Below are 26,836 nucleotides of genomic sequence, written 5' to 3' on the forward strand. Positions count from 1 at the left end.
TTAGGAGGCAGAGGAGGAGGAGGCGGCCCAGGTAAGCTGTCTCTGCGTCGCTGTCCTTGTGTCCGTTGGCGCGTTTCGCCAGCATTCTGGCTTCTTCTAGACCCCTAGAAGAAGCCAGAATGCTGGCGAAACGCGCGTCGGGTGCTCATTCTTTTTAACTGTCCTTGGTGCAATACATGGCTTGGGCTGCCTTCTCAGGCTAATTGATTCATATCTGCTACTGCTCTCCGTAATACTTGGTTGATAACTGATAGCCTACAGCGCGACTGTGCTGCTAGTGCGGCGCACCCAGCTGTCATAACACGAGCGGCTGGTTGTGTTATTTCTCTCAGCCGCCGCTCCTGTCTGACCGCCGGTGTAACTGCCGCGCGGCTCCCTCTATGCTGCCCACTCCGTTCCAACACGGGACAGGGCTACATGTGTAATCAGGTCCACCTATAGTGGACCTGCACTCTGGTATAGAGCTAGTGCCGCGTCTCAGTTGATTACTGGGCGCGGGCACATTCAGGGAATCACAGGGAATCACAGCCTACAGCGCGACTGTGCTGCTAGTGCGGCGCACCCAGCTGTCATAACACGAGCGGCTGGTTGTGTTATTTCTCTCAGCCGCCGCTCCTGTCTGATCGCCGGTGTAACTGCCGCACGGCTCTCTATATGCTGCCCACTCCGTTCCAACACGGGACAGGGCTACATGTGTAATCAGGTCCACCTACAGTGGACCTGTACTCTGGTATAGAGTTAGTGCTGCGTCTCAGTTGACTACTGGGCGCGGGCACATTCAGGGAATCACAGCTGATCTCCACGCTGCCGCCCCGATAACCAGGGACAGCGGCGTGAGAGTGCAGCTGCATGCTGTCATTCACACGTACTGCGGCAGACACATATGAAGGTGCGCTGGGACACCCACTCTAACTGACAGCATGTCATGCTCTGCAGGAGACTGCAGGCACGAGTGGCTCTTATGTATCCAACCAGTGTAATTCAAAAACAACACACCGCTACTTCATATTGCTTTCACTGTTTGTTTATAATAAAATTGTTGCTTTTCAAACAGTTTGTCACACCATAGCACCATTGTTATGGTTTCTAGTATTCCATAGCAGTGCAGTTTCGGGCTGTGATTTGTGCTCTTGCTCCAGCGCAATAGACATACAGCTCAGGGCGCTGCTTGCAGGCTCCTGTTCACACCACACTGCAGTGCAGCTACATAGTGGTACAGCAGGTTACATTGCTCAACCCTGCTGCATTGCCACTTTATAATTTACAATAAATCTGCAAGCTCAGCACATCATGTGTTCTTCGCATGAACACTTTTGACACAATCATAATAAACATATCCCAATTTATTTAGCCTAGGTATGTGAGTTTGGGGGTCACTCGCACATACCTCTTGCACCTAGGATTTTTATAATTTATCTCTTTTTTAATGCATATTAATAAAAGTTAAATATTATTACAGATCACATACTTTCTCCCTTTCCCTTTCCTCATACATATACCTTACAGAAGTACCCCTAATACCCCCTGATGGCGGCCCTGATCACACTTGCTGGGAGGCTCCTGGATCCACTTAAATTCAGGGCCCTGCACTCATTCCGCTCCTACACCTTGTGACACAGCAGCTCACTCAATGAGCTTTGCCCGCGTAGTGAACCCTATTAGGTGGGAACAGCCGCCTTTTAAAGACTAAACACTGCCACTCTGGTTTCGTCGTCCCCGCTGTTATGGCGAGGAAATCACCTAACTAAGATGGCATCCGGGCTTTTTCTCCAAATAATTTAAAGCAACAGTAGCCAGCCATCATTGCCTGAACCTGCCAGCGCAACTATTCAGTAAACATAAAATATACATATGGCGTACAACACAAATCTTTTTCTGGATCAACACTTAAGGGATGGGGATTATCACTGTGCATCAGTGTGATTGGTGCAACTTCCTAAATACATTTTATTAAAAATTATTTTTACTTTTTGAGAGACAGCTGCTTTGTATTCTGTATACAGAGCAGCTACATCTTGCACTGAACCCTGTATGTGTCAGGCCCGCGGGATTGAGCTGTCAACGATCACATCTAAGTTCATAACTTAGATGTGATCGATTACAGGTGGATCCCGCATGTCAGACATGCAGCATCCACTGTCACTGAACCCATCAGTCCTGTAGACCTGACAGATTGTCTTAGCGAACAATACAGCTGCCTGTACAGAGTATACAAAGCAGCTGTACATCAAAAAGTAAAAATATTTTTTAATAAAATGTATTTAGGAAGTTTTACCCAATCACACTGATGTACAATTTTATTTAAAAAAAATAAATAATACTTTATTTCAAAGGTGTACATAGCCTTTATTGGTCTAGATAAAAGTTCATATGGTTCATTACCAACTGTGGGCTGGAAGGAGGTAAGGTCAAAGATCTCTTGCGTCACAGGGTCCTTCTCTTTTTTTTTCTTTTTTTCTCGTTCTTCAGTTGCTTTCAAGAAAGAAAGTTCTTCTGGGTATCGAATACCTGGTAGAGAGAAATTTTTATTATATTGTGCATGTTCTGGTCAAAAAACATTGTGAAAAACTGAATATAACAGACACTTACCCAGTATTTTGCAGACTTCAGCACACGCACTAAATGTGGTGCTGGAGAAGCAAATACGGATCCTAAGTGAACGCTGATTGGGCAAAGATAAGATGACTGGCTTGTGTTGGGGCATGAAGCATAGAAGGGCATCTGCCAGGATGCCATATTTGTCCAATGCCCAGTTAGTCTTAACCAACCACTGACGCTTCTGCTTCCACCATAGAGCATGATTGGACCAGTCCTTAGCAATACCTACATTACAAAAGGAACAAGAAAAAACCTTTTTAACAGAGGGTAAAGCCAAAGATATAAAATAAGTCATTTAAAGGACAAGTGTCGCGAATTTTCTTTTTTTTATATCAATTTGCTTTTAGTGTTTTATTAAAAAAAATGTTATTTATTTGTGTGTTTGCGTTTTACTTTTTTTTATTTTTTCACTTTTTCTTGTCTATGGGGGCTGCCATTTTTTTTTCCATCTCTGTATGTGCCGATTAACGACACATACAAACATGGAATATGGCACATACAGCCCCATAGTGAATGCGAACGGGGCCCATTCCATCCACTATGCTGTACGCCGTCTGTGTGGGAACGGCGCATGTGCCGCTCCCACACAGTCCAAATTGAAGGTCTTCGGCCGAGCGACGTCCGGCGCCATTTTCTTGTGGACCGGAAGCCGCGGCCGGACAGTAAGATTACTACTTCCGGTCGTGACTTCCGGACTTGTGCACTTGGAGCGGAGGGAGCAGACGGAGCGGACGGACCGGAGGGAGCGGCGGCGGCAGGAGCAGGTAAGTTAGGTCTGTGTATGTACGTGTTTTACTGTGTGTTTACTACTGTATGTTAACCTACTACACTGTGTGTTAGCTCAAAAAATGGCGACACACAGTGTAGGAGGTTTGACCGTTCAATCCCCTCCTTTCTCCAGGCACTAGCCAGGATAAAGGAGGGGGGATTCTGTGAGCTCACTAGAGCGAGTGTGTATTCTCAAATTTTGCAGCATAAAGCAATGTGGTTGCTTTACCACATGCCAATGCTGCAATTTTGGGAATTGCTCCATCTAGTGACCAGCACTGGGAAATGTTATAAATTAGAATCTAATTTATAATATTTCCTGACTTGTGAAAAAATTTAAAAAATTCGAACAATGTTTAATCACTTATACACTAACTGTTTAACTAAAAAAAAAAAAAATATTTTTTTTCTAGCGACACATTACCTTTAAAGAGGATCTGTCGGCTCCCCTGACATACTCTATCTGCTTGAGTAAATAATTGCATTACCCATGAAACAACATTGCTGGAGCATCTTATCTTAGAACTCTGCATTGTACTGTTGTTCTACTATTCCTCCTGGAAATGTATAAATAAATTGAAACATGGGTGTTAACATTCCCGTTGTGAACAGGGTTTGTCCCTACACCTTCTGATACTGTCAGCACTGATGGGACTGTCTCAGTTTGTGTAGGGACAAGTCCTATTGACAAGGGAAAGCTAATACCAAGTTATTCATGCATTTTCAGGAGGAATAACAGAGGATTGGCACAATGCAGAGTTGTTATTTTATAGAGAATGTAAATACTTACTAAATCAGACAGGTCAGGATGGTTGTTAGGTCCTCTATAAATAACTATAGACAGAAAATGGAGAGACTGATGGAAAGCCATCATGGAACCTGCAAGGCCTGAACACGCAAATGATCCCATAGGGATTTGTATTACCCCCAACAAGGTTAGAATTCTGAATGCATGGCACTGTCAGGATCATAGGTAGTATTTCTTACAGATATGTATTTTGATCTACCTAGGATTCGCTATGAATACTCCTGCGTACTGCCAAGTGAGCTGGCTACATATTCAAGTAATTCTTTTTATATAAGGGTATGTTCACACCGCCTATTTTTTCAATAAACGCCCGAAAAACGGCTGAAAAATCGGAAGCAGAACGCCTCCAAACATCTGCCCATTGATTTCAATGGGAAAACAGCGTTCTGTTCCGATGGGCCGTTTTCTTACGTGGCCGTTTTGAAAACGCTGCGTAAAAAAACGTCCATGAAAAAGAAGTGCAGGTCACGTCTTGGGACGTTTTTGGAGCAGTTTTTATAGACTCTATAGAAAAAAGCTCCGAAAACGGCTGCGAAAAACGCTGCGAAAATCGCGAGTGGCTCAAAAAACGTCTTTCCTTGAAAACAGCTCTGTATTTTCAGACGTTTTTAGTCTAGCGTGTGAACATACCCTAAGGGTTTATCATTTTCTCTATTGAGTCATTATGTCTAATCCTGCAGATCGAGCTGCCACTCCTTTTCAGCGTCTGCTTGCAAAATGCATCTTCCTCTTTCCCATCCCTTAAGTTATTTTAGTTTCTAAAGTGTCAGGCCTTGACAGGGAGAGGAGGAAGTAATAACCACGGTGAAGCCTGGAATAAGATGATTACATTTTACAGGAACCCTCAGCGCAGACCACCAACATGGACCTGTGACATGTTTATATGACAGTGCTAACAGATACTTCGAATGTTAGTAATGTTACTAGCTAAAGTTCAAATTATCATTTATTTTTTTTAATAAAATCATTTTATTAAAGTTTTAGCCATTTAAATAAGAAATCAAAGATTCAGTAAGGAAGAACAATTCCATAAAATGTTGAGGGTATGTGCACACACAAACTCAAAAACGTCTGAAAATACGGAGCTGTTTTTAAGGGAAAACAGCTCCTGATTTTCATATGTTTTTTAAGCCACTCGCGTTTTTCACAGTCGTTTTTGGAGCTGTTTCTCTATGGGGTCAATGAAAAACAGCTCCAAAAATTGCTCAAGAAGTGGCATGCGCTTCTTTTTTGTGGGCGGGTTGTAACGCAGCCGTATTTAAAAACGGGCGAGTAAAAAAAACGCCCCTTCGGAGCAGAACGCAGTTTTTCCCATTGAAATCAATGGGCAGATGTTTGGAGGAGTTCTGCTTCCGATTTTTCAGGCGTTTTTCGACCGTTTATGGCCCGAAAAACGGCAGAAAATAAGCCGTGTGAACATACCCTCACAGGAAAACAAATAACTGGATAGAATATACATTTCCTTCATAGAGCCCTCACAAATGAGACCTGTTAATATAGAAAAAAAACATACAATATGTTTATCGGAGGCGTGAAAGTAGTCTCAATTGGTAAGAGCTAAGGAAATCTAAAGGAAAGTAGGAAAAAAAGAATGGCATAAGAAGAAAAAAACTAAATTGGAGGACATGGGGGATTGGAGGGGGGGGGGGGTGTGGGTTGTGAGTTGAGGCAAAGAAGTTTACCAATTTTTTCTACAAGTTGTAACATGACACCCCCGATGTGTTGGTCCCCAGTCACTCGGAGTGTTATTGGTTCTGCATCTTCTCCTAGGTCCTCAACATAGACTTTTAGCTCCCAGGAGGAATCTATATATTCTCCACTGGCGGTCTGAATTCCAGCCATTTTCAGCCCACCTGTGCTCCAAAGAGATAAATTATGTATAAGTAATTGCTTCTGGAGTATTAATTTATGTCTCTATGCCGCCTATTGTCATCTTCTTACATTTAAATCAAGCATTTGATCAACAAACCTTGGAGTTCCATACATATTACTAGTATCCTTGTATACCGTAATATCATACTGCTTACATGAACAACCATGGGGGAGATTTAGTAAAACTGATTCAAAGTAAAAATGGAATAGTTGTCTAATAGCAACTAATCAGAGTGCTTCTAATATTTTCAAAAGTGCCCCTGAAGCATGAGAGCTTAAACCTGATTGGTTGCTATGGGTAGCTACTCCAATTTCCTTTGCACCAGTTTTGATAAATCTGCCCCAATGTGTATACAAATAAAGTTGATCAGCTCACCCTGTTCCGTGTTCGCACAGGAGTAATGCGTTGAGTGCATGGGAAACGTCCACGTGAAATAAAGATAAATGGCATCAGGCACTTCTCAATAACAAAAATCCACAACTTATTGTAAATATTAAAGTTGAACACCCTGCACAAAACTGATACCTTGTGCTGCCTAGTGCAGGGTCTGATAATACAAGGATTCTCCTCTGTTTGCTGATCTTTGATTCTTTGTGTCATGGACGGCTCCCGCGGCATAACACAGTGTACCAGTTTTGCCCAGAGTGTTCCTTTAAAGGATTGGCTATGGTAATATTTAGGGTATAATTGAACTCAGAACATTTCTCTGAATGTGTCTATTGACATAACTATAAGGGTATGTTCACACGGCTTAGCAAAATACGTCTGAAAATACGGAGCTGTTTTCGCCTGAAAACAGCTCCTGATTTTCAGACGTTTTTGTAACTACTCACGTTTTTCGCTGCGTATTTTACCGGCGTTATTGGAGCTGATTTTCAATGGAGTCAACGAAAAACGGCTCCAAAAACGTCCCAAGAAATGACATGCACTTCTTTGACGTCCCCGTCTTTTGACAGTGACGCGTAAAATTACACGTCGTGGGAGCAGAACATCGTAAAACCCATTGAAAGAATTGGGCAGATGTTTGCAGGAGTAATGGAGCCGTTTTTTCAGGTGTAATTCGAGGCGTAAAATGCCCAAATTACGTCTGAAAATAGGCCGTGTGAACATACCCTAATTGTTATTAATCTGATCATAAAGTATAATAGTTAACAATAATCTTTGACACTAAAATTATCCTTTTTAAATGCTGGAATTGCATTTACTGCATTAGTCAGAACAAGTGAAGGACTTATTTCAGTTTTTCTTGTTTTTTAATAGTAAACACTACAGTTTAGTCAGAAATTACCCTGCAAGCCATAAATGTACAGCGCCTGGTCCTGGGTTTAAGGCCTCATTTACACGAGCGTGTGCGTTTTGCGCACGCAAAAAAACGCTGCGTTTTGCGTGCGCAAAAGGCAATTGACAGCTCCGTGTGTCATCCGTGTATGATGCGCGGCTGCGTGATTTTCGCGCAGCCGCCATCATAGAGATGAGGTAGTCGACGCCCGTCACTGTCCAAGGTGCTGAAAGAGCTAACTGATCGGCAGTAACTCTTTCAGCACCCTCGACAGTGAATGCCGATCACAATCTACACCAACCTGTGAATAAAAAAAGACGTTCACACTTACCATGAACTGCCTGCTTCCTCCAGTCCGGTCTCCCGGCCGTTGCCTTGGTGACGCGTCCCTCTCTTGTCATCCGGCCCCACCTCCCAGGATGACGCGGCAGGCCATGAGACCGCTGCAGCCTGTGATTGGCTGCAGCCTGTGCTTGGCCTGTGATTGGCTGCAGCCTGTGCTTGGCCTGTGATTGGCTGCAGCTGTCACTTGGCCTGAATTGTCATCCCGGGAGGTCGGACTGGAGGAAGAAGCCGGGAGTTATCGGTAAGTCAGAACTTCTTTTTTTTTTTACACGTATATGTATATTGTGATCGAAAGTCACTGTCCATGGTGCTGAAACAGTTTAAGTCTTTCAGCACCGTGGGCAGTGACTGTCTCCTGAAGTCGCGTACCCGAACATTTTTTGCCGGGTTCGGTTAAAACGAGTTCGGCCGAACCCGGTGAAGTTCGGTGCGCTCATCTCTAATTTGACACTCCGTTTGGATGTTTGTAACCAGAAAAGCACGTGGTGCTTTTCTGTTTACATTCATCCTTTTGACAGCTCTTGCGTGATTTTCGCGCATGCAACGCAGGACCGTCAGTGTGGCATGCGTTGTTTTCACGCACCCATTGAAGTCAATGGGTGCGTGTTGCGTGAAAAACGCAAGAATATAGAACATGTCGTGAGTTTTACGCAACGCACTCACGCTGCGCAAAATTCACGCATCGTCTAAACAGCCCCATAGACTATTATAGGTGCGTACGACACGCGTGAAAAGCACGCGCGTCGCACGCGCGTATAATACGCTCGTGTAAATGAGGCCTAAAGCTCTAGCAATCTAATGGTATGTTCACATGGCATATTTTCGACCGTTTTTCAGGCCGAATATCAGAAGCAGAACGCCTCCAAACATTGGCCCATGTCAAGCTCTTGGGAAAACGCTGCGGAATTTCCGCACAGAAAATCATGGAAAAAATACTGCAATGCTTACGCTACATGTGGACGTACCTTGAGGGTATGTTCACTCGGCTTACTTTCGGACGTTTTTCGGGCCGTAAACAGCCAAAAAAACAGCCGAATAATTAGAAGCAGTACGTCTCCAAACATCTGCCTATTGATTTTAATGGGAAAAACGGCGCTCTGTTCCGACGGGGCGTTTTTTTTACGAGGCCATTTTGAAAAACGGCCGCGTAAAAAAACGCCCGCGAAAAAGAAGTGCATGTCACTTCTTGAGCCATTTTTGGAGCCTTTTTTCATTGACTCTATAGAAAAACAGCTCCAAAAATGGCCGTAAAAATGCAAGTTTGAATAAAAAACGACAGAAAATCAGGACCTGTTTTCCCTTTCAAACAGCTCCGTATTTTCAGAAGTTTTTTCGGTAAGCGTGTGCACACGACCTTTTTTCGGCCGTTTTTCGGTCTGTAAACATCCCGAAAAATGGCTGAAAAATCAGAAGCAGAACGCCTACAAACATCTGCCCATTGATTTCAATGGGAAAAACGGTGCGTAAAAAGACGCCCGCGAAAAAGAAGTGCATGTCACTTCTTGAGCCGTTTTTGGAGCCGTTTTTCATTGACTCTATAGAAGAACAGCTCCAAAACAAACTGAAACAAAATAGTGAATTTATTATAACACTTTTTTAGAGTGCATTTGCAATTTTTTTTACACGAAAGGACTGTAAGGGTATGTTCACACGGTTTATTTTCGGCCAAACATCTGCCCATTGATTTCAATGGGAAAAACCGCGTTCTGTTCCAACGGGGCTTTTTTCTACACGGACGTTTTGAAAAAACGGCGCGTAAAAAGTCGCCCTGTAAAAATAAGTGCACGTCACTTCTTGAGCCGTTTTTGGAGCCGTTTTTCATTGACTCTATAGAAAAACAGCCGTTTTTTTAGCAACTCGCGTTTTTCGCTGCGTTTTTTACAGCCGTTATTGGAGCTGGTTTTCTATAGAGCCGTTTTTTTACGCAGCCATTTTTTTAAAACATAAGCCGTGTAAGCATACCCTTATGAGGTGTCTTTTTACGCAACGTTTTTAAAAAATGAGGCATAAAAACAGAACGCCGTATTTCCCATTGAAATTAATCTGCAGATTTTTGTAGGCATTTTGCTTCCGATTTTCCAGCCGTTTTTGGGACGTTTACGGCCCGAAAAACGGCTGAAAATAGCACGTGTGAACATACCCTGATGCGTTTTTTTAGGGGTTTTTTGAGGCGTTTTTCATTGTGTTTAATGGAAAAACAGCTCCAAAACACGCCTCAAGAGTGACAAGCTACTTCTTTTTAGGCTATGTTCACACGGAGTATTTTGGCAAGTTTTTTGACGCGGAAACCGCGTCGCAAAACTCGGCAAAAACGGGCAGAAAATGCCTCCCATTGATTTCAATGGGAGGCGTCGGCGTCTTTTTCCCGCGAGCAGTAAAACTGCCTCGCGGGAAAAAGAAGCGACATGCCCTATCTTCGGGCGTTTCCGCCTCTGACCTCCCATTGACTTCAATGGGAGGCAATGAAAGCATATTTCGCGGTGTTTTATGCCCGCGGCGCTCAATGGCCGCGGGCGAAAAACGCTGCGAAAAACTCTGCGAAAATCGGCGTGCAGTGAGATGAAAATCTGCCTCAAACTGTGAACATAGCCTTACACGCCATTTTTGAAAACAGCGGTGTAAAAAGATGCCCCGTATGAACTAAATGCCATTTTCCCATTGATTTCAATGGGCAGATGTTTGTAGCTACCATTTCTTCAGGCGGATTTCAGGGTGTTTACGCCCTGAAACACGCCTGAAAACACAGCGTGTGAACATAGCCTTAGGGTATGTTCACACGCTTACTAAAAACGTCTGAAAATACAGAGCTGTTTTGAAGGGAAAACAGCTCCTGATTTACAGCCGTTTTTTTTAGCAACTCGCGTTTTTCGCTGTGTTTTTTACAGCCGTTTTTGGAGCTGTTTTTCGCTGGCATTTTTTTACGCGGCCGTTTTACAAAGTGGCCATGTAAATAAACGCCCTGTCGGAACAGAACGCCGTTTTTCCCATTGAAATGAATCAGCAGATTTTTGTAGGCGTTTTGCTTCCGATTTTCCAGCCGTTTTGCTTGTAATTCTCCGGCTATTTTTCGGCCGTTTACAGCCCGAAAAACATCTGAAAATAAGCCGTTCGAACCTCTAGGTACGTCTACAATGTAGCGTAAGCACTGCAGTATTTTTTCCTTGATTTTCTGTGGGGAAATTCCGCAGCGGTTTCCCAAGAGATTGACATACTGCAAATTGAGAATCCCCAACGCAGGTCAGTTTCCACACTTCTTTTCTGCAAATTTTTCCCGCAGTGTGTGGATGAGATGTGTGCAAAATCACATCCACTTTGCTGCTACTATAAGGGTATGTTCACACGGCAGCGTCCGTAACGGCCGAAATTACGGGGCTGTTTCCAGGAGAAAACAGCCCCGTCATTTCAGCCGAAACGGCATGTGCAGGCACTTAAACGCCGCGTCCATTACGGACGTAACTGGAGCTAGTTTTTCATCGAGTCCATGGAAAACGGCTCCATTTACGTCTGAAGAAGTGACATGACACTTCTTTGGCGCGGGCGTCTATTTACGCACCGTCTTTTGACAGCGACGCGTAAATATACGCCTCGTGTGAACAGACAAACGTCAGCCCATTGCTTTCAATGGGCAGATGTTTGTCAACGCTTTCAAGCCGTATTTTCGGACGTAATTCCAGGCGTAAAACGCCCGAAGTACGTCCGTAATTCGGCCGTGTGAACATACCCTAATAAGCTTCAGAATTTCCTGCACAGAAAATCCAGTTGGATATTCCACAGTGTTTACGCTGTGTGTGTGGACATGCCCTAAAAGTGTCTGGTCATTTAGGACCAAGCGTTAAGACAAGGAAACGTACACAGGATAAACAAAATGAAATATTTTCTATGTATGCCCTTTACCAGGCAACATCCCTTTAGGCTGGGTTCACACGACCTATTTTCAGACGTAAACGAGGCGTATTATGCCTCCTTTTACGTCTGAAAATAGGGCTACAATACGTCGGCAAACATCTGCCCATTCATTTGAATGGGTTTGCCGACGTACTGTGCAGACGACCTGTCATTTACGCGTCGTCGTTTGACAGCTGTCAAACGACGACGCGTAAAATGACTGCCTCGGCAAAGAAATGCAGGGCACTTCTTTGCAACGTAATTTGTGCCGTTCTTCATTGAAGTCAATGAAGAGCAGCTCAAGATTACGGGCGTCAAAGACGCCTCGCATAATGCGAGGAGGAGCTTTTACGTCTGAAACGACGCAGCTGTTTTCTCCTGAAAACAGTCTGTCTTTTCAGACGTAAAAGGAAGATAGCGTGTGCACATACCCTTAGTGAAAAAGTGTGAGCATGCTAATATCCCATTCGGGGTAGGGGTTAAATTATTTTCCAACTGATTTCAGTTGATTATAGCCTGGAAAATCTGTAAGTAGTATGTCCAGTTTTGAGCAGCATTTTACAGTTTTTAAATAAAAATCGTATATAAAAAAAAAATAGTAGTATCCTTTTAATTACATTGTATCACTGTTCATCATCCCATAGCAAATTAGCAGGCTAGCAGTCCCGCACTGCATTAAGGCCACTTTCACGTGAGCGTAAAACCGGTGTCTTTTTGCGCTTGTATTATGTTACGTTAGGCCTGCAGCCTATAAGACACTAGAACAGTGTTCCTGTGCAGGTGGGTGCAATGACGTCACTGGATCACACCGGCCTATGCAAGGGTCCCATCTTGGCATCTCATAGGCTTAGGAGGCTGTGGAGCAGCTCTGTTCATTGCGGGAACGAGGCTAGGTAAGTACAATTTTTTTTTATTTGTTTGGGGGGGCTGTGTGGCACTATCTACAGGGGTGTGTGGCACTATTTACAGGGCTGTGTCTGGTACTATCTACAAGGGGGGCTGTGTGTGGCACTATCTAAAAGGGGAGCTGTGTGTGGCACTATCTACAGGGGGCTGTGGCGCTATTTACAGGTCTGTGTGTGGCACTATCTAAAAGGGGAGCTGTGTGTGCCACTATCTACAGGGAGTGTGGCACTATTTGCCAGGGGGTGTGTGTGGCACTATCTACAAAGGAACTGTGTGACACTATCTACAGGGGGATTGTGTGTGGCGCTATCTACAGGAGGACTGTTTGTGGCACTATCTACAGGAGGACTGTGTGTGGAACTATCTACAAGAGGTGTGTGGCACTATCTACAGTGGGCTGTGGGACCATTATAAATAGGATCTCAAAAAATAGGGGGGAGGGGTAGATGTTCTACCCCCAGGCCCCCCTATTTTATGAAATTTCATTAATATAGTTCTACCATAGATCTATATTAATGGGATCTCATAAAATAGGGAGGGAGGTGGGGGTGCATGCAGTGAAAGCTGTAACATAATAAAAGGGGCCCCTTTATACTTTAAAAGTTAAAGGGGATCTGTCACTAAGTTATTAATGCCCTATCTCCCAACTAATATAATAGGCGCTATGATGTTTATAACTACAGTGTAATTAGTGTTTTATTTGCAAAGTTATAGGCTTTTTTCTAAATATGCTAATGTGGCTCTAATAGCCAAATAGAAGGTTACTCTTTCTTTTCACTCTGGGCGGTGTAATGTTTTCTGTATGACGCCATCTAATCAGGTCATACAGTTCTCTTCTTCCCAGCCCAGCAACACAGCGTGATCTTGCCATTGAAACTGGGAAGAGGAGAACTGTATGGCCTGATTGGACAGCGTCATACAGAAAACATTACACCGCCCAGAGTGAAAAGAAAGTCACCTCCTATTTGGCAAGCATAGGCAAATTAGCATATTTACAAAAATGCTCATAAATTTGCAAATAATAAACGTTTTGAACCACAATTTACAATGTAGTTATCAGCATCTTAGCGCCTGTTAGATTAGTTAGGAGATAGGGAATTAATAAACTAGTGACAGATCCTCTTTAACTAGATCAGATGGAAAGAAGTCTTTCCTGTCCTTTGAGTTTCAGGTAAGTTTTTTTTAACTATTATGACTATGAAATAGGAGAATTAGTTGATAAAAAATGTTAAAATATCAGTGCTTAACTGTTTGCTACATTTGTCATAACCCTGTAACTAAAGATTAATAAGAGGAACAGGGCCGGACTGGGACTTAAAATCAGCCCTGGCATTTTTAAGCACACAGGCCCACCGCGGGCCGTACGCAGTCGCCAGTTTTGGGCTGGAGTACATGGGAGCACCTTTCAGCTATATAAGACATCGGGAGATTTTTTAAGACAGGTGTAAATGAAAGGAGGAATAGTCCTGATAGCTCCAACTCCAACGAATCCACCGCTTTTCCACGAGAATAATGAACATACTCATTATTCTAGAGGAATTTTCTTGCGGAGCGGAAAAAAATTCAGGCAGACTAAGGGTATGCTCACACGCAAACGCAAAATATGTCTGAAATTACAGAGCTGTTTTCAGACATTTTTGCAAGTACTCGCGTTTTTCGTGGCGTCCATTACGGACGTAATTGGAGCTGTTTTTCAATGGAGTCAATGAAAAATGGCTCCAAAAACGTCAAAAGAACTGACATGCACTTCTTTGACGCAAGCGTCTTTTTACGCGCCGTCTTTTGACAGCGACGCGTAAAATTATACCTCGTCTGAACAGAACATTGTAAAACCCATTGCAAGCAATGGGCAGATGTTTGCAGGCGTAATGGAACCGTCTTTTCAGGCGTAATTTGAGGCGTAAAACGACCGAATTACGCCTGAAAATAGGTCGTGTGAACATACGCTTATTTCTGCTGCATGTGAATGGGGTATAAAATAGCCCATTCACTTGTAATGGATGCAGAATTTTAGTGGATTTGAAACAGATTTAGCTGTGGAATCAGGGACTTAGTCCTAATCAAATCCTGATTGCGTGATCATTGCCTAATACTGATATATAAAGATTGCAAATTATACCATTATACAATGCTAAAATATCACTATACTGTAACTAAATAGTATGATTTATATTTTATATTCAGCCATATACACACACACACACACACACACACACACACACTCACATGCTGGACACATGACGCACAGATGCAACCCACAAGCTGGACACATGCTGCATTTGTGCCACTCACACCTAGGACACATGTGCACGCACACCACTCACACCTAGGACACATGTGCACGCACACCACTCACACCTAGGACACATGGGCACGCACACAACTCACACCTAGGACACATGCACATGCACACCACTCACACCTAGGACACATGCACACCTAAGAACATATGCGCACGCACACCTCTTACACCTAGAACACAAGCCCCACTCACACCTAGGACATATGCCGCACATACACCACTCACACCTAGGGCACATGCGCACGCACATCACTCACACCTAGGATATATCCTCCACTCTCGCCACTCACACCTAAGACATATGCCGCACATTGAGTACCCACACCAAGGATACATGTTGAACACGCACTACTCACACCTGGTACGGATGCTGCACACCCCACTCACATACTAGACACATACCAGACACTAGATACATACCGCACGCACTACTTACACTAGACATATACCGCACACACCACACAAATGCTAAACACATACCACACATAACACTTACACACTAGACCTATACCACAGATACCACTCACACTGAAAACAACACACACATAAATGCCACTAATACATTAGAAGAAGACACAAAACTCACACAAAAGCAGAGGCTGGACGGCAGCACGGAGGGCTTAACGGGAAGCCTCCATGACTGCCGTAGGAGGGAGGGTTCAGCCAATAGGAAAGCAGGTAGGTGAGGGGGAGGGAGAGATGGGAGGAGCCGGGGTGTGGTAAGCAGCGGGAGGAGAGACAGGGAAATCTTAGCTACAGTCAGGTAAGAGAGGTCGGCTTACCGCAATGGCGTCCCAGGTCTTGCTTCTCGAGCAGCTGCAGGCAGCAGCTGCTTATCACGATCCGGGCTGGCTAGAGGAGACTGCAGCGTCGCTGGCCCGGATCCCTCAGGCGGGCCCGTCGTCTGGGTCGGCAGCCCGCGCTGATGCACTGCCCTCCCCCGCCCCCCTCTCAGACGCTGGGGATATGGCGGTGGGGGGAGAACTGTTAATGTCTGCCCCTGCTGAAATAAAGCAGAGGGGAGCGGCGGCTGCCCAGGCTAGGTCACCCCGCCGCTCCCGTAGGACTCGCCCACCAGAGAGTCTTAGTCCGGACGTGGCCCCGCGGGCCCGGCGTCGCAGGGGGAGCCCCTCTAGGGACGCTGCAGGCCAGGCTGCTGGGACGGGCGCCTCCTCCCAGGGCCTGCGTCCTGGCAGGAATCCCCAGCCGCGACGGGGCTCGTCGGTCCACAGGGAGTCGCAGGCCGGGCTCCCTGTCACACCCCCGCCTTCAGATCCTGTGTTTGGAGGGCAGTATACGGCCGCCCCGCATGGTGATGTTCCGGCCAGGGGGCAGGCTTCCTCGAGAGCATCGGTGAGGACGCCAAGATCAGCGACGACGAGGCAACAGGTCCGGTCGGAAGTCTGGATCCCTGCGGTCGGGCGGCAGGTTGTCGGCCCATCTGTCAGCGTGCTTGGATCCCCGTGTCGTAGATGTCGGTGTGAGTGCCAGTCGGCGGCGAGAGAGGATTTGGAAGATGGAGAACTGGAGGAGTCGCATCGCGGTCAGGATTTTCCGGCTGGCGGGAATACAGCGCCTGGGCAGCCTGGTGAGTGTGTAACTCCTACGTTACCGTATCCAGCAATTTTCATGTCGGGTATTGGGGGTGGGTCAGCGAGCGGGGTAGCGACGGGCGGTAGTGGCGTTGCCGGGCGCGATGGCTTAACAGATTTAGTAGGTTGTTTGCGCGAGCTAGTCGGGCGCTTGGATAGGGCAGCGGCGCCTGTAGTGCCGGCGGCGTCTCCGGTGGTGGTTTGGGAAGGTCCTCGTGATGTACAGTCGCGGTCCACGGTTGGGGAGGTCCTGGGGGTGGTAAAAGAAGCGGTAGCAGTGTCTGTCCAAACCGAGGCGCAGAAGGATGGGGATAGGATTCGGCTTGATGATCGCGCTCGGGGCGAGGTGTACGTCTGTTTCGAGGGCCCTTTAGGGGCTCATCTTAAGCAAGAGGTACGGGAACGGATTTGGAAGGATGAATACGTGGAGATATTTTCTCTTCTGCCGCTTGCAAAGTTCAATTTGGATAAGGGCAAGCGGGATGAGAGTAAGAAAGAGGAGGAAGAACGTCGGCGGTATAGGCTTATCCCGCTGACGTTCGCTAACTGGTCGCGAGCTTTCGCTATTTTGGCAAACGTGATCGGGGAAAAGGCGCCGGAAAATTGCTTGGCAATGTTTTGTTATTTTGATGCCATCGGGGAGGCCTACCGGGCGTACGGGGGCCAGGCGTGGTTGCGGTACGACGAGCAATTTCGCCAGCGAAAGGCGGTCCGGACGGCGATCCGGTGGAACCAAAAGGATATTGCGTTGTGGATGCGGGTTACGGCGCCGGTTAAGCAGTCCTTTCCCAGGAGCGTTGGCCAAGGGGGCCAGTCTAGTCAACCCGGGCAAGGTTCCGGGTCAAAACTGGGTTTCTGCTGGCAATTCAACGAGGGCCAGTGTAAGTTCGGGGCCACCTGTAAATTTAAGCATGTCTGTTCAGAGTGCAATGGCTCCTCGCACGGGGCTTCAAAATGTATGCGGAAAGGTAGGCGGTCAGGCCCTTAGTCCGCTTCAATTGGTCAAGGGGCGGTCGCCGGTGAGGGTGGAAAGGATGGCCCCGTATCTAAGTGAATATCCGGATAGGGTTGCGGCCAAGTTAATTTATGAGGGGTTTTCGTTTGGTTTTGTTATTCCCCCCCTCCATATGAGGTTCCGGTTACACGGCGCAACCTTAAGTCGGCTTATCTGCACGCGGCGGTCGTTTCGGAAAAGCTTTTGAAAGAAGTGTCTTTGGGCCGGATGTCTGGTCCTTTTGCCGAGCCACCGATTGATAATTTAGTGGTATCACCCTTGGGAGTTGTGCCAAAGCGGGAGCCTCACAAATTCCGTTTGATCCAGCATTTGTCGTTGCCCAGGGGTGCGTCGGTGAACGATGGGATAGATCACGACTTATGTTCAGTTGTTTACACTTCATTCGACAAAGCGGTGGCGTTAGTGCGGGAGGCGGGGCCCGGTGCGTTGTTGGCAAAGACTGACATTGAGGCGGCTTTTCGCTTGCTGCCGGTACATCCAGAAAGCCAACGGCTGTTGGGTTGCTTCTGGAGCGGGGGGGTTTATGTTGATAGGTGTCTGCCAATGGGGTGCTCCCTTTCTTGCGCATACTTCGAGGCGTTTAGTAGTTTCGTGGAATGGGTGACGAAGGGTGTAGCAGGGGTCGATTCCTTAATACATTATCTGGATGATTTTTTGTGCGTAGGCCCCAGCGGGTCCCCGGTTTGCGGTAATTTGTTGTATTCCTTGCAGAAGGTTGCGACGGTGTAAAGGATCTGCCAAGCACTACGTCTGGGTATACTCCCAGGATTAATCAGTCGACACCTGAGGCCAGACCTCTGAGACTGACACCTGCTCCCACCAATCAGGGTGGCAGGCTCAGGAGTGGGAGAGCCTATTGCGGCCTGGTCAGAGTTAGCTCCGCCCCCTGTCCATTTATACCTGCCGTTTTCTCTTCCTCCTTGTTTGTTATTCTTCTTGGATTCCTGGCCCCACTGCTGCCTTGCTCCAGCCTGCTTCTGCCATGCTTCTGCCTTGCTGCAGTTCCGTTTATCCTGCGTTGCTCTGCCCCTGGCTTGCTTCTGCTCCGTGCTCCCGTTTGTATACTCCACTACTTCCTGATCCTGACTGGCTCATTCACCGCTCCGTTTCCTCGCGGCGTTCCGTGGGCTACTGTATTCCCTTGCGTGTTCCCTGTTTGTACTCCCTTGCACTTAGACAGCGTAGGGACCGCCGCCAAGTTGTACCCCGTCGCCTAGGGCGGGTCGTTGCAAGTAGGCAGGGACAGGGCGGTGGGTAGATTAGGGCTCACTTGTTCCCTTCACCTCCTTCCTGCCATTACAGACGGATTTTGGAATCCCTTTGGCGCCTGGGAAAATGGAGGGCCCGGTTTCCACCATCTGTTTTTTGGGGATACAAATTGATTCGGTGGCAATGGAGTGCAGGCTTCCAGAGGATAAATTATTGCCATTGCGACAGGAGGTCAGGCGGGCTTGCCAATTGTAGAAGATCACTTTGCGCGATCTTCAGTCGCTGCTTGGAAAGTTGAACTTTGCCTGTAGAATTATGCCAATGGGTAGAATTTTTAGTAGGAGGTTGGCGTCGGCGACGGCGGGTATCCGGGCGCCCCATCATTTTGTGTGGATTGGTGGGGAGCACAGGGCGGATCTGCAGGTATGGGACGAGTTCCTCGGGCAGTATAATGGTAGATCATTGTGGATGTCGCAGGTACAGGAGATGGGCGAGTTGGAGCTGTTTACTGACGCGGCAGGGTCAGGTGGTTTTGGCACGTACGCAGGAGGACAATGGTGTGCGGGGAACTGGCCGGACAGCTGGGTGACTGGTGGTCTTACGCGAAATCTGGCCCTGCTCGAGCTGTTCCCCATCGTGGTGGCGGTGACCATTTGGGGGGACAGGCTCAGGGATAAAAAGGTTCGTGTCCACTGCGATAACATGGGGGTGGTGTTAGCAATTAACAACTTGTCAGCATCTTCTCCACCGGTGGTTCAGTTGTTGCGTCATCTAGTTTTGGTGTGCATGTCGTTAAACACGTGGGTGGTTGCGTTGCATGTACCTGGGGTTTCCAATTGTATTGCTGATGCTCTTTCTCGCTCGCAGTGGGATAGTTTTCGTCAAATGGCAACGGGAGCGGAGCTGGTCGGTTTGGCTTGCCCGGAACATCTCTGGGGTCTGATTTCGGTCCCATGGAACGGTTGATCGAAAGGTCGTTGGCGAGCGCAACGGGGAGAGCTTATTCGGCGTGTTGGCAACAGTGGGAGGAGTGGGTAAGAGTGTTGGGTAACGTCAACACGGCGCAAGACAGGTTGGTGGCGTTATTGTACTGGTTGGGGGATGCTTGGGAGGCGGGGTTTTCCCCGGCAAAAGTGAATCGTTTCGTTGCAGGTTTGGCGTTTGGTTTCAAATTACGGGGTTTTCAGGATGTGTCCAAACATTTTTTAGTACGGCAAGCTCTAAAAGGTCTACGTCGGGGCAGGGCGGTAGCAGACTGGAGGCGACCCGTTTCTTTTTCCCTACTAGGGTCGTTGGGTGCATCGCTGGGGGCTGTTTGTAATTCACCTGAGGAGGTAGTGTTGTTCCGTTTGGCTTTTTCCCTCGCATTTTTCGGAGCACTCAGAATTGGGGAGTTGGTTTCTCCTAGCGCGGCTAGGGCTGGGGGATTGCGGCAGGCTGATGTGGGTCTATATGAGGACAGACTGGAGTTGTTTTTGCGGCGGTCCAAGACGGATCAGGCGGGCCGGGGTAAGCGGATAGTGTCCTTTGCCCTCCCAGGGTCGGCGATGTGTCCAGTTGCTTGTATGGTGGCTTTTAAGCCACTCGTTGGTGGGCCGGAGGCGCCATTGCTCCGTCATGAGAATGGCTAGTTTCTGTCCAGGTATCAATTTGGTGCGGTGTTTAAAAAATGCTTGGCTGCGGTTGGGGTGGGGCAGGGGTATTACTCGTCTCACTCGTTCAGGATCGGCGCTGCTACTGAAGCGGGGCGTTGGGGGTTGGACGACGAGGGCGTGCGGCGGATCGGCCGGTGGGAGTCCAATAGGTTTCGGACTTACGTGCGCCCTCATTTGTTGTGAGTCGGTAAGGTGGCTTTGATTGTTTGACACGTGCGATTTTGTTTTCGTTTCAGATCATCACCCTTGCTTAGTGTGGATTTTAGGACATTCTTTTGTGCACTGGGGGGCATTGCGAGCGGACGTTCGCCAAGATGGCCGCCAGTTTCGCATTCCGCGGCACGATGCGGTTGTACACTGGCTGGGCTTCCGAGGTATGTTGTGGAGCCGGGTACTTGCTGAGTTTCAGACATACTCTCAGTTAGATAGGATTCCGGAGGTTCTGGTGTTACACGCGGGGGGGAATGATCTGGGGGTGCGCCCGTTTCGCGAGTTAGTGCGGGATATTAAACATGATATATTGTGTCTATGGGAGGCTTATCCTCGCCTGGTGATTGTGTGGTCGGACATCGTTCCGAGGAAGTTTTGGCGTTTGGCAAGATCGGTCGAGAGGGTTAATAAAGCCCGTATTAAGGTAAACCGGGCGGTGTCACGTTTTGTTGCTAGAAACGGGGGAATTTGTGTTCGACACAAGGATTTGGAGTCAGGAGTTGGTAATTATTGGAGGAGTGATGGGGTACATTTGACCGAGGTTGGAATTGATATGTGGAGCCTGGCTTTAGCAGAAGGAATTGAGAGGGCGGTGGTGGTTTGGAGGGACTCACAGGCTTGAGGTGGTCAAGGCCTTGAGGTTGGTCAGTACAAAATGGTGGGGGGGTCGCATCGGGGTATGCGTCCCCCAAAAATGGTAGATCATTTGAAGACTTCATAGGGTGTTATCCCTTTGAAGTGGTCTTCTGGTGGTTGGAGCCATCTGCAGGGGTGAGCGGTGCTTCCGAGCTGGTTTACGGCTGCAGGTAAATAGTTGGTGGTGGTGTGCAGATGGCTAATTTAAAGGAAATCGGAAAAATGGCTTCAAGGACTTCCCCTGCTCTGTTTAGTGTTAATTGACCCACGTTGGGTCATGTGAATTATAGTAGGAATTCTCTGGTCGAATTCCTAAAAGAGTTATCCGAATGTTTCGGATTAAATTGCATTTAATTTATGTTAAACAAATAAACGGCTGCTGTGGCCATTTCACATCCAACCTCGGTTGTCACGTGTCTTTATTGGGAAGACGAAAGAAGGGGAATAAAGGTAAAGTGTTTAATCAGCACATGACTCTACTTAGGCTAGTCAAGCAGAGGCTGGACGGCAGCACGGAGGGCTTAACGGGAAGCCTCCATGACTGCCGTAGGAGGGAGGGTTCAGCCAATAGGAAAGCAGGTAGGTGAGGGGGAGGGAGAGATGGGAGGAGCCGGGGTTTGGTAACTGCTCTTCCCGCTGTTTTCGGCATTGAGCCGGAAGCAGCGGGAGGAGAGACAGGGAAATCTTAGCTCCCACCCACCCGCCCTGAATTAGGTCCGTTTATGTGATCAGGGTGTGGGTTTATCTGTTTCTCATGCTTTTGATGTATGCTTATATAATTGTGTTTGGTTTTATTTCTTTTAAGCAGGTCCAGGTGTCATGGCAGCTGGCGGGGGGAGTCCTTGAGGTTGGTCAGTACAAAATGGTGGGGGGGTCGCATCGGGGGTATGCGTCCCCCAAAAATGGTAGATCATTTGAAGACTTCATAGGGTGTTATCCCTTTGAAGTGGTCTTCTGGTGGTTGGAGCCATCTGCAGGGGTGAGCGGTGCTTCCGAGCTGGTTTACGGCTGGAGGTAAATAGTTGGTGGTGGTGTGCAGATGGCTAATTTAAAGGAAATCGGAAAAATGGCTTCAAGGACTTCCCCTGCTCTGTTTAGTGTTAATTGACCCACGTTGGGTCATGTGAATTATAGTAGGAATTCTCTGGTCGAATTCCTAAAAGAGTTATCCGAATGTTTCGGATTAAATTGCATTTAATTTATGTTAAACAAATAAACGGCTGATGTGGCCATTTCACATCCAACCTCGGTTGTCACGTGTCTTTATTGGGACGGCGAAAGAAGGGGAATAAAGGTAAAGTGTTTAATCAGCACATGACTCTACTTAGGCTAGTCATGCATATTTGTGCTCAGGGGGCAGTAGAAAGAGCAAGCCCATCACTGATTGGCTGATGCTCAGCTAACCAGCATTAGGTTTGATTTGTACATGCAGACTGGGCAGGTACTGATTCTCCTTTTCCTCTGCAGTGCCAGAGATGTGCGCTAATGAGTGAGGCATCAATACAGAAAACAAGTCTAGAGCTGATTAGCTGTGGCTCGGCCAACAAGAACTATACTTCATTTCTGCAGTGCTCCTTCCCATCATTGCAGAGTACACAGCAATAAATCTCGGAAAGATGTGGTTTTAAACACCAGGAGGCAGCAGTTATTGCAATGTTGGTGCTTGTGTTCACCACTGTCCGCAAGGCCGATTCTAGCTTTTCTGCTGACTGAGGTGAAAGTTGAAAAGGCCCCCCCCCCCCCCAGATTTTGATTGACATCCCCCTGGTGGCTGTTCTACACCACGAGCAGCCTCCTCCAACTCTTGCAGATGTGCCGTTGCTTTGTACTGGCATGAGTGGTGCAGCCGGGCAGAGTTCACCTCATTGCACTGTGTGTGCCCAAGTAGTACAAGGCAATGGCGCATCGGAGAAAGTTGGAGGAGACTGGTAGTGCTGTATAACACCCGGGGGGATGTCAATCAAGCATGGAAAATTGGGCTTGGATGCAGGACTCTGACTCTTCAGGATAGCGGCACTATCCCATGACCCTTTCATGAGTAATTTGCATATAGCCTGCGCCGGTTTAAAAGTTGATTTTATAGATTTTTTTGCATCTGAAAAAAACATACAGGGGAAATACGTTTGGAAATATTTTCAGGTCATGTATTACCGCATGGTGGCGATTCAAGGGGTTAAAACTACCTGACAGCTTCCCATTAAATATACAATGAATTGAAAACAAATCTATCTGCCCTGCAATTTTGTTATTATAAATATATTCTATATAATTACAGCTCCAGAACCAAGAGCTGACATATACGGCTCCAGAACCAAGCTAATACATATATACAGCCCCAGAACAAAGCTCAATACATATATACAGCACTAGAACAGAGCTCAGTACACAAATACAACACCAGAACCAAGCTCAGTACATATATGCAACACCAGAACAAAGCTCAGTACATATATACAGCTCCAGAACCAAGCTCATTACATAAATACAGCTCCAGAACCAAGCTCATTACATAAATACAGTACCAAGCTCAGTACATATATACAGCACCAGAACCGAGCTCAGTACATATATACAACACCAGAACAAAGCTTGGTACATGTAAACAACACCAGAACCAAGCTCATTACATAAACACAGTACCAGAACAAAGCTCAGTACATATATACAGCACCAGAACCGAGCTCAGTACATATATACAGCTCCAGAACCAAGCTCAGTACATAAATACAGAACCAGAACCAAGCTCAGTACATATATACAGCTCCAGAACCAAGCCCAGCACATATATACAAAACCAGAACAAAGCTCAGTACATATATACAGACCCAGAACAAAGCTCAGTACATAAATACAGCACCAGAAACAAGCTCAGTATATATATATATATACAGCTCCTGAACAAAGCTCAGTTCATAAATGCAGCACCAGCACAAATACAGCTTAGTTTAGTGCAACCCCTGCCGTATAGGTTTGTACGGCGTAAAACTACAGCTCCCGGCATGAACCGAACAATGGTAAGGATATGCTGGGAATTGCTGTTTTGCAAAAAAATATAATACCACCCATCAACTCGCTGCAGATCATACAGTCACTACAGTGATGATTAGAGGCAGAATAAACATTTACATTGTGTCTCACCGGTGATGTCTCAGATTCTAGTTGTTCTTTTTCTCTTTTCTTCTCCATCCAGTCCAGGCCTCTATGATGACTTCTGCCGGCCACGGCCCATTTCTGCAGTTTGCCGCACAGATGTTTTCAGCTTCCCACTATTCAAACATTTCTGCACCTATAGATGAAGATAAAATTCCCATGGTGACACACACTGTAAATGTGACACACACCCCTAAATATAATAGCTCTTTACACTGCACCTCTAATTATAATAGCACCATACACTGTGTCCCTGATTATAATAGCACCATACACTGTGTCACTGATTATAATAGCTCCATACACTGTGTCCCACACATACAGTGCTCCCCATAGTTAGTACCCCCCATAGAGCCCTCCTGTAGATAGTGCCCCCCATAGAGACCCCTGTAGATAGTGGCCCACATATAGCCCCCCCTATAGATGGTGCCCCACATATAGCTCCCCTGTAGATGGTGCCCCACATATAGCCCCCCTGTAGATAGTGAGCCACATATAGCCTCCCCGTAGATTGTGCCCCACATATAGCCCACCTGTAAATAGTGTCCCACATATAGCCTCCCCTGTATATAGTGCCCCACATATAGCCGACCTGTAGATAGTGTCCCACATATAGACTCCCTTGTAGATAATGTCCCACATATTACCCCCCTTAGTGTCCAACATATAGCCTCCCCTGTAGACTGTGCCCCACATATAGCTCCCCCTGTATATAGTGCCCCACGCATAGCCTCCCCTGTAAATAGTGTCCTACATATAGCTTCCCCCCTGTAGATAATGCCACGCACACTTTTAGGGCCTGTTCACACAGAGTTTTTTGCAGGCAGAAAATTGGAAAAGTCAGCTCCGGTTTTGAAGTGGTTTTGCACCATAGTTACATTGTTACATAGTTTGTACGGTTGAAAAAAGACACATGTCCATCAAGTTCAACCAAGGGATGGGAAAGGGGAAGTAAAAAATTTCTACACATAGGAGCTAATATTTTTTTGTTCTAGGAAATTATCTAAGCCTTTTTTGAAGCCATCTACTGTCCCTGCTGTGACCAGCTCCTGCGGTATGCTATTCCATAAATTCACCGTTCTCACAGTAAAGAAGGCTTGTCGCCTCTGCAGGTTGAACCTTTCTTTTTCCAGACGGAGGGAGTGCCCCCTTGTTTTTTGAGGGGGTTTTACATGGAACAGGATTTCACCATATTTTTTGTATGTGCCATTCATATATTTATATAAGTTAATCATGTCCCCCCTTAGTCGTCTTTTCTCAAGGCTAAATAGGTTTAGTTCTTTTAATCTTTCCTCATAACTTAGATTCTCCATGCACCTTATTAGCTTCGTTGCTCTTCTTTGCATTTTTTCCAACTCCAGGGTATCCTTTCTATGAACTGGAGCCCAGAACTGGACTGCATATTCTAGATGAGGCCTCACTAATGCTTTGTAAAGTGGTAATATTACATCACTGTCCCGCGAGTCCATGCCTCTTTTGATACACGACAATATTTTGCTGGCCTTTGAAGCAGCTGATTGACACTGCATGCTGTTATTTAGTTTATGATTTACAAGTACACCCAGATCCTTTTCAACAAGTGACTCCACCAGTGTAGCTCCCCCTAGGACATATGATGCATGCAGGTTGTTCGTACCAATGTGCATAACTTTACATTTCCCTACATTAAACTTCATTTGTCAAGTGGACGCCCAAACACTTAGTTTGTTTAAATCTGCCTGCAATTCACAAACATCTTCCATAGTCTGAACTATATTGCATAGCTTGGTGTCATCTGCAAAAATAGAAATAGTGCTATTAATCCCATCCTCTATATCATTAATAAATAAGTTGAATAATAGTGGTCCCAGCACTGAACCCTGTGGTACACCACTTATAACCGGGGACCATTCAGAGTAGGAATCATTGACCGCAACTCTCTGGATACGGTCCTTGAGCCAATTCTCAATCCAATTACAAACTATACTTTCTAAACCTATAGTCCTTAATTTAACCATTAGACGTCTATGGGGGACAGTGTCAAATGCCTTTGCAAAGTCCAAAAATACTATATCCACAGCGGCCCCTCTGTCTAGGCTTCTGCTTACCTCTTCATAAAAACAAATCAGGTTGGTTTGACAGCTTCTGTCCTTAGTAAAACTGTGCTGGCTGTCACTTATAATGCTATTTATTGTCAAATAATTCTGTATATAGTCCCTCAATAGCCCCTCAAACATTTTCCCCACAATTGATGTTAAGCTTACTGGTCTATAATTAACCGGCGAAGACCTAGAGCCCTTTTTGAAAATAGGCACCACATTTGCCCTGCGCCAGTCCCTTGGCACTATACCAGTCATGAGAGGCTCTCTAAATATTATGAAGAGGGGGACAGAAATAACTGAACTAAGCTCCTTAAGAACTCTAGGGTGTAGCCCATCTGGTCCCGGGGCCTTGTGTACGTTTATTTTATTTAATTTAGCTTGCACCATATCTACATTCATCCAATTCAGTATATCAACTGATATATTAACAGCACTGGCAGCGGCTACATCAGCTGCTCTTTCTTCTGTTGTATATACAGAGCGGAAGAACCCATTTAGTAACTCTGCCTTCTCTTGATCCCCTC

The 26,836-nt window shown here is 46.4% G+C and overlaps 1 protein-coding gene across 2 annotated transcripts in view; it reads right to left on the minus strand.

Moving 5' to 3' along the window:
• FERMT3 (FERM domain containing kindlin 3) overlaps nt 1-26,836 on the minus strand; it is a 111,259-nt gene that overhangs the window by 59,145 nt on the left and 25,278 nt on the right. For both annotated transcript variants that reach the window (XM_075836838.1, XM_075836839.1), the window contains exons 2-4: nt 5,857-6,027; nt 2,590-2,823; nt 2,383-2,508 (exon numbers count right to left, since the gene is read on the minus strand). In XM_075836838.1, the coding sequence (XP_075692953.1) occupies nt 2,383-2,508; nt 2,590-2,823; nt 5,857-6,016 (520 nt within the window). In that variant the 5' untranslated portion in view covers nt 6,017-6,027. The remainder of the gene's footprint in view (nt 1-2,382; nt 2,509-2,589; nt 2,824-5,856; nt 6,028-26,836) is intronic.

Source organism: Rhinoderma darwinii, chromosome 9 (genome assembly GCF_050947455.1).
Source record: "Rhinoderma darwinii isolate aRhiDar2 chromosome 9, aRhiDar2.hap1, whole genome shotgun sequence".
In the NCBI taxonomy this organism is placed as follows: domain Eukaryota; kingdom Metazoa; phylum Chordata; class Amphibia; order Anura; family Rhinodermatidae; genus Rhinoderma; species Rhinoderma darwinii.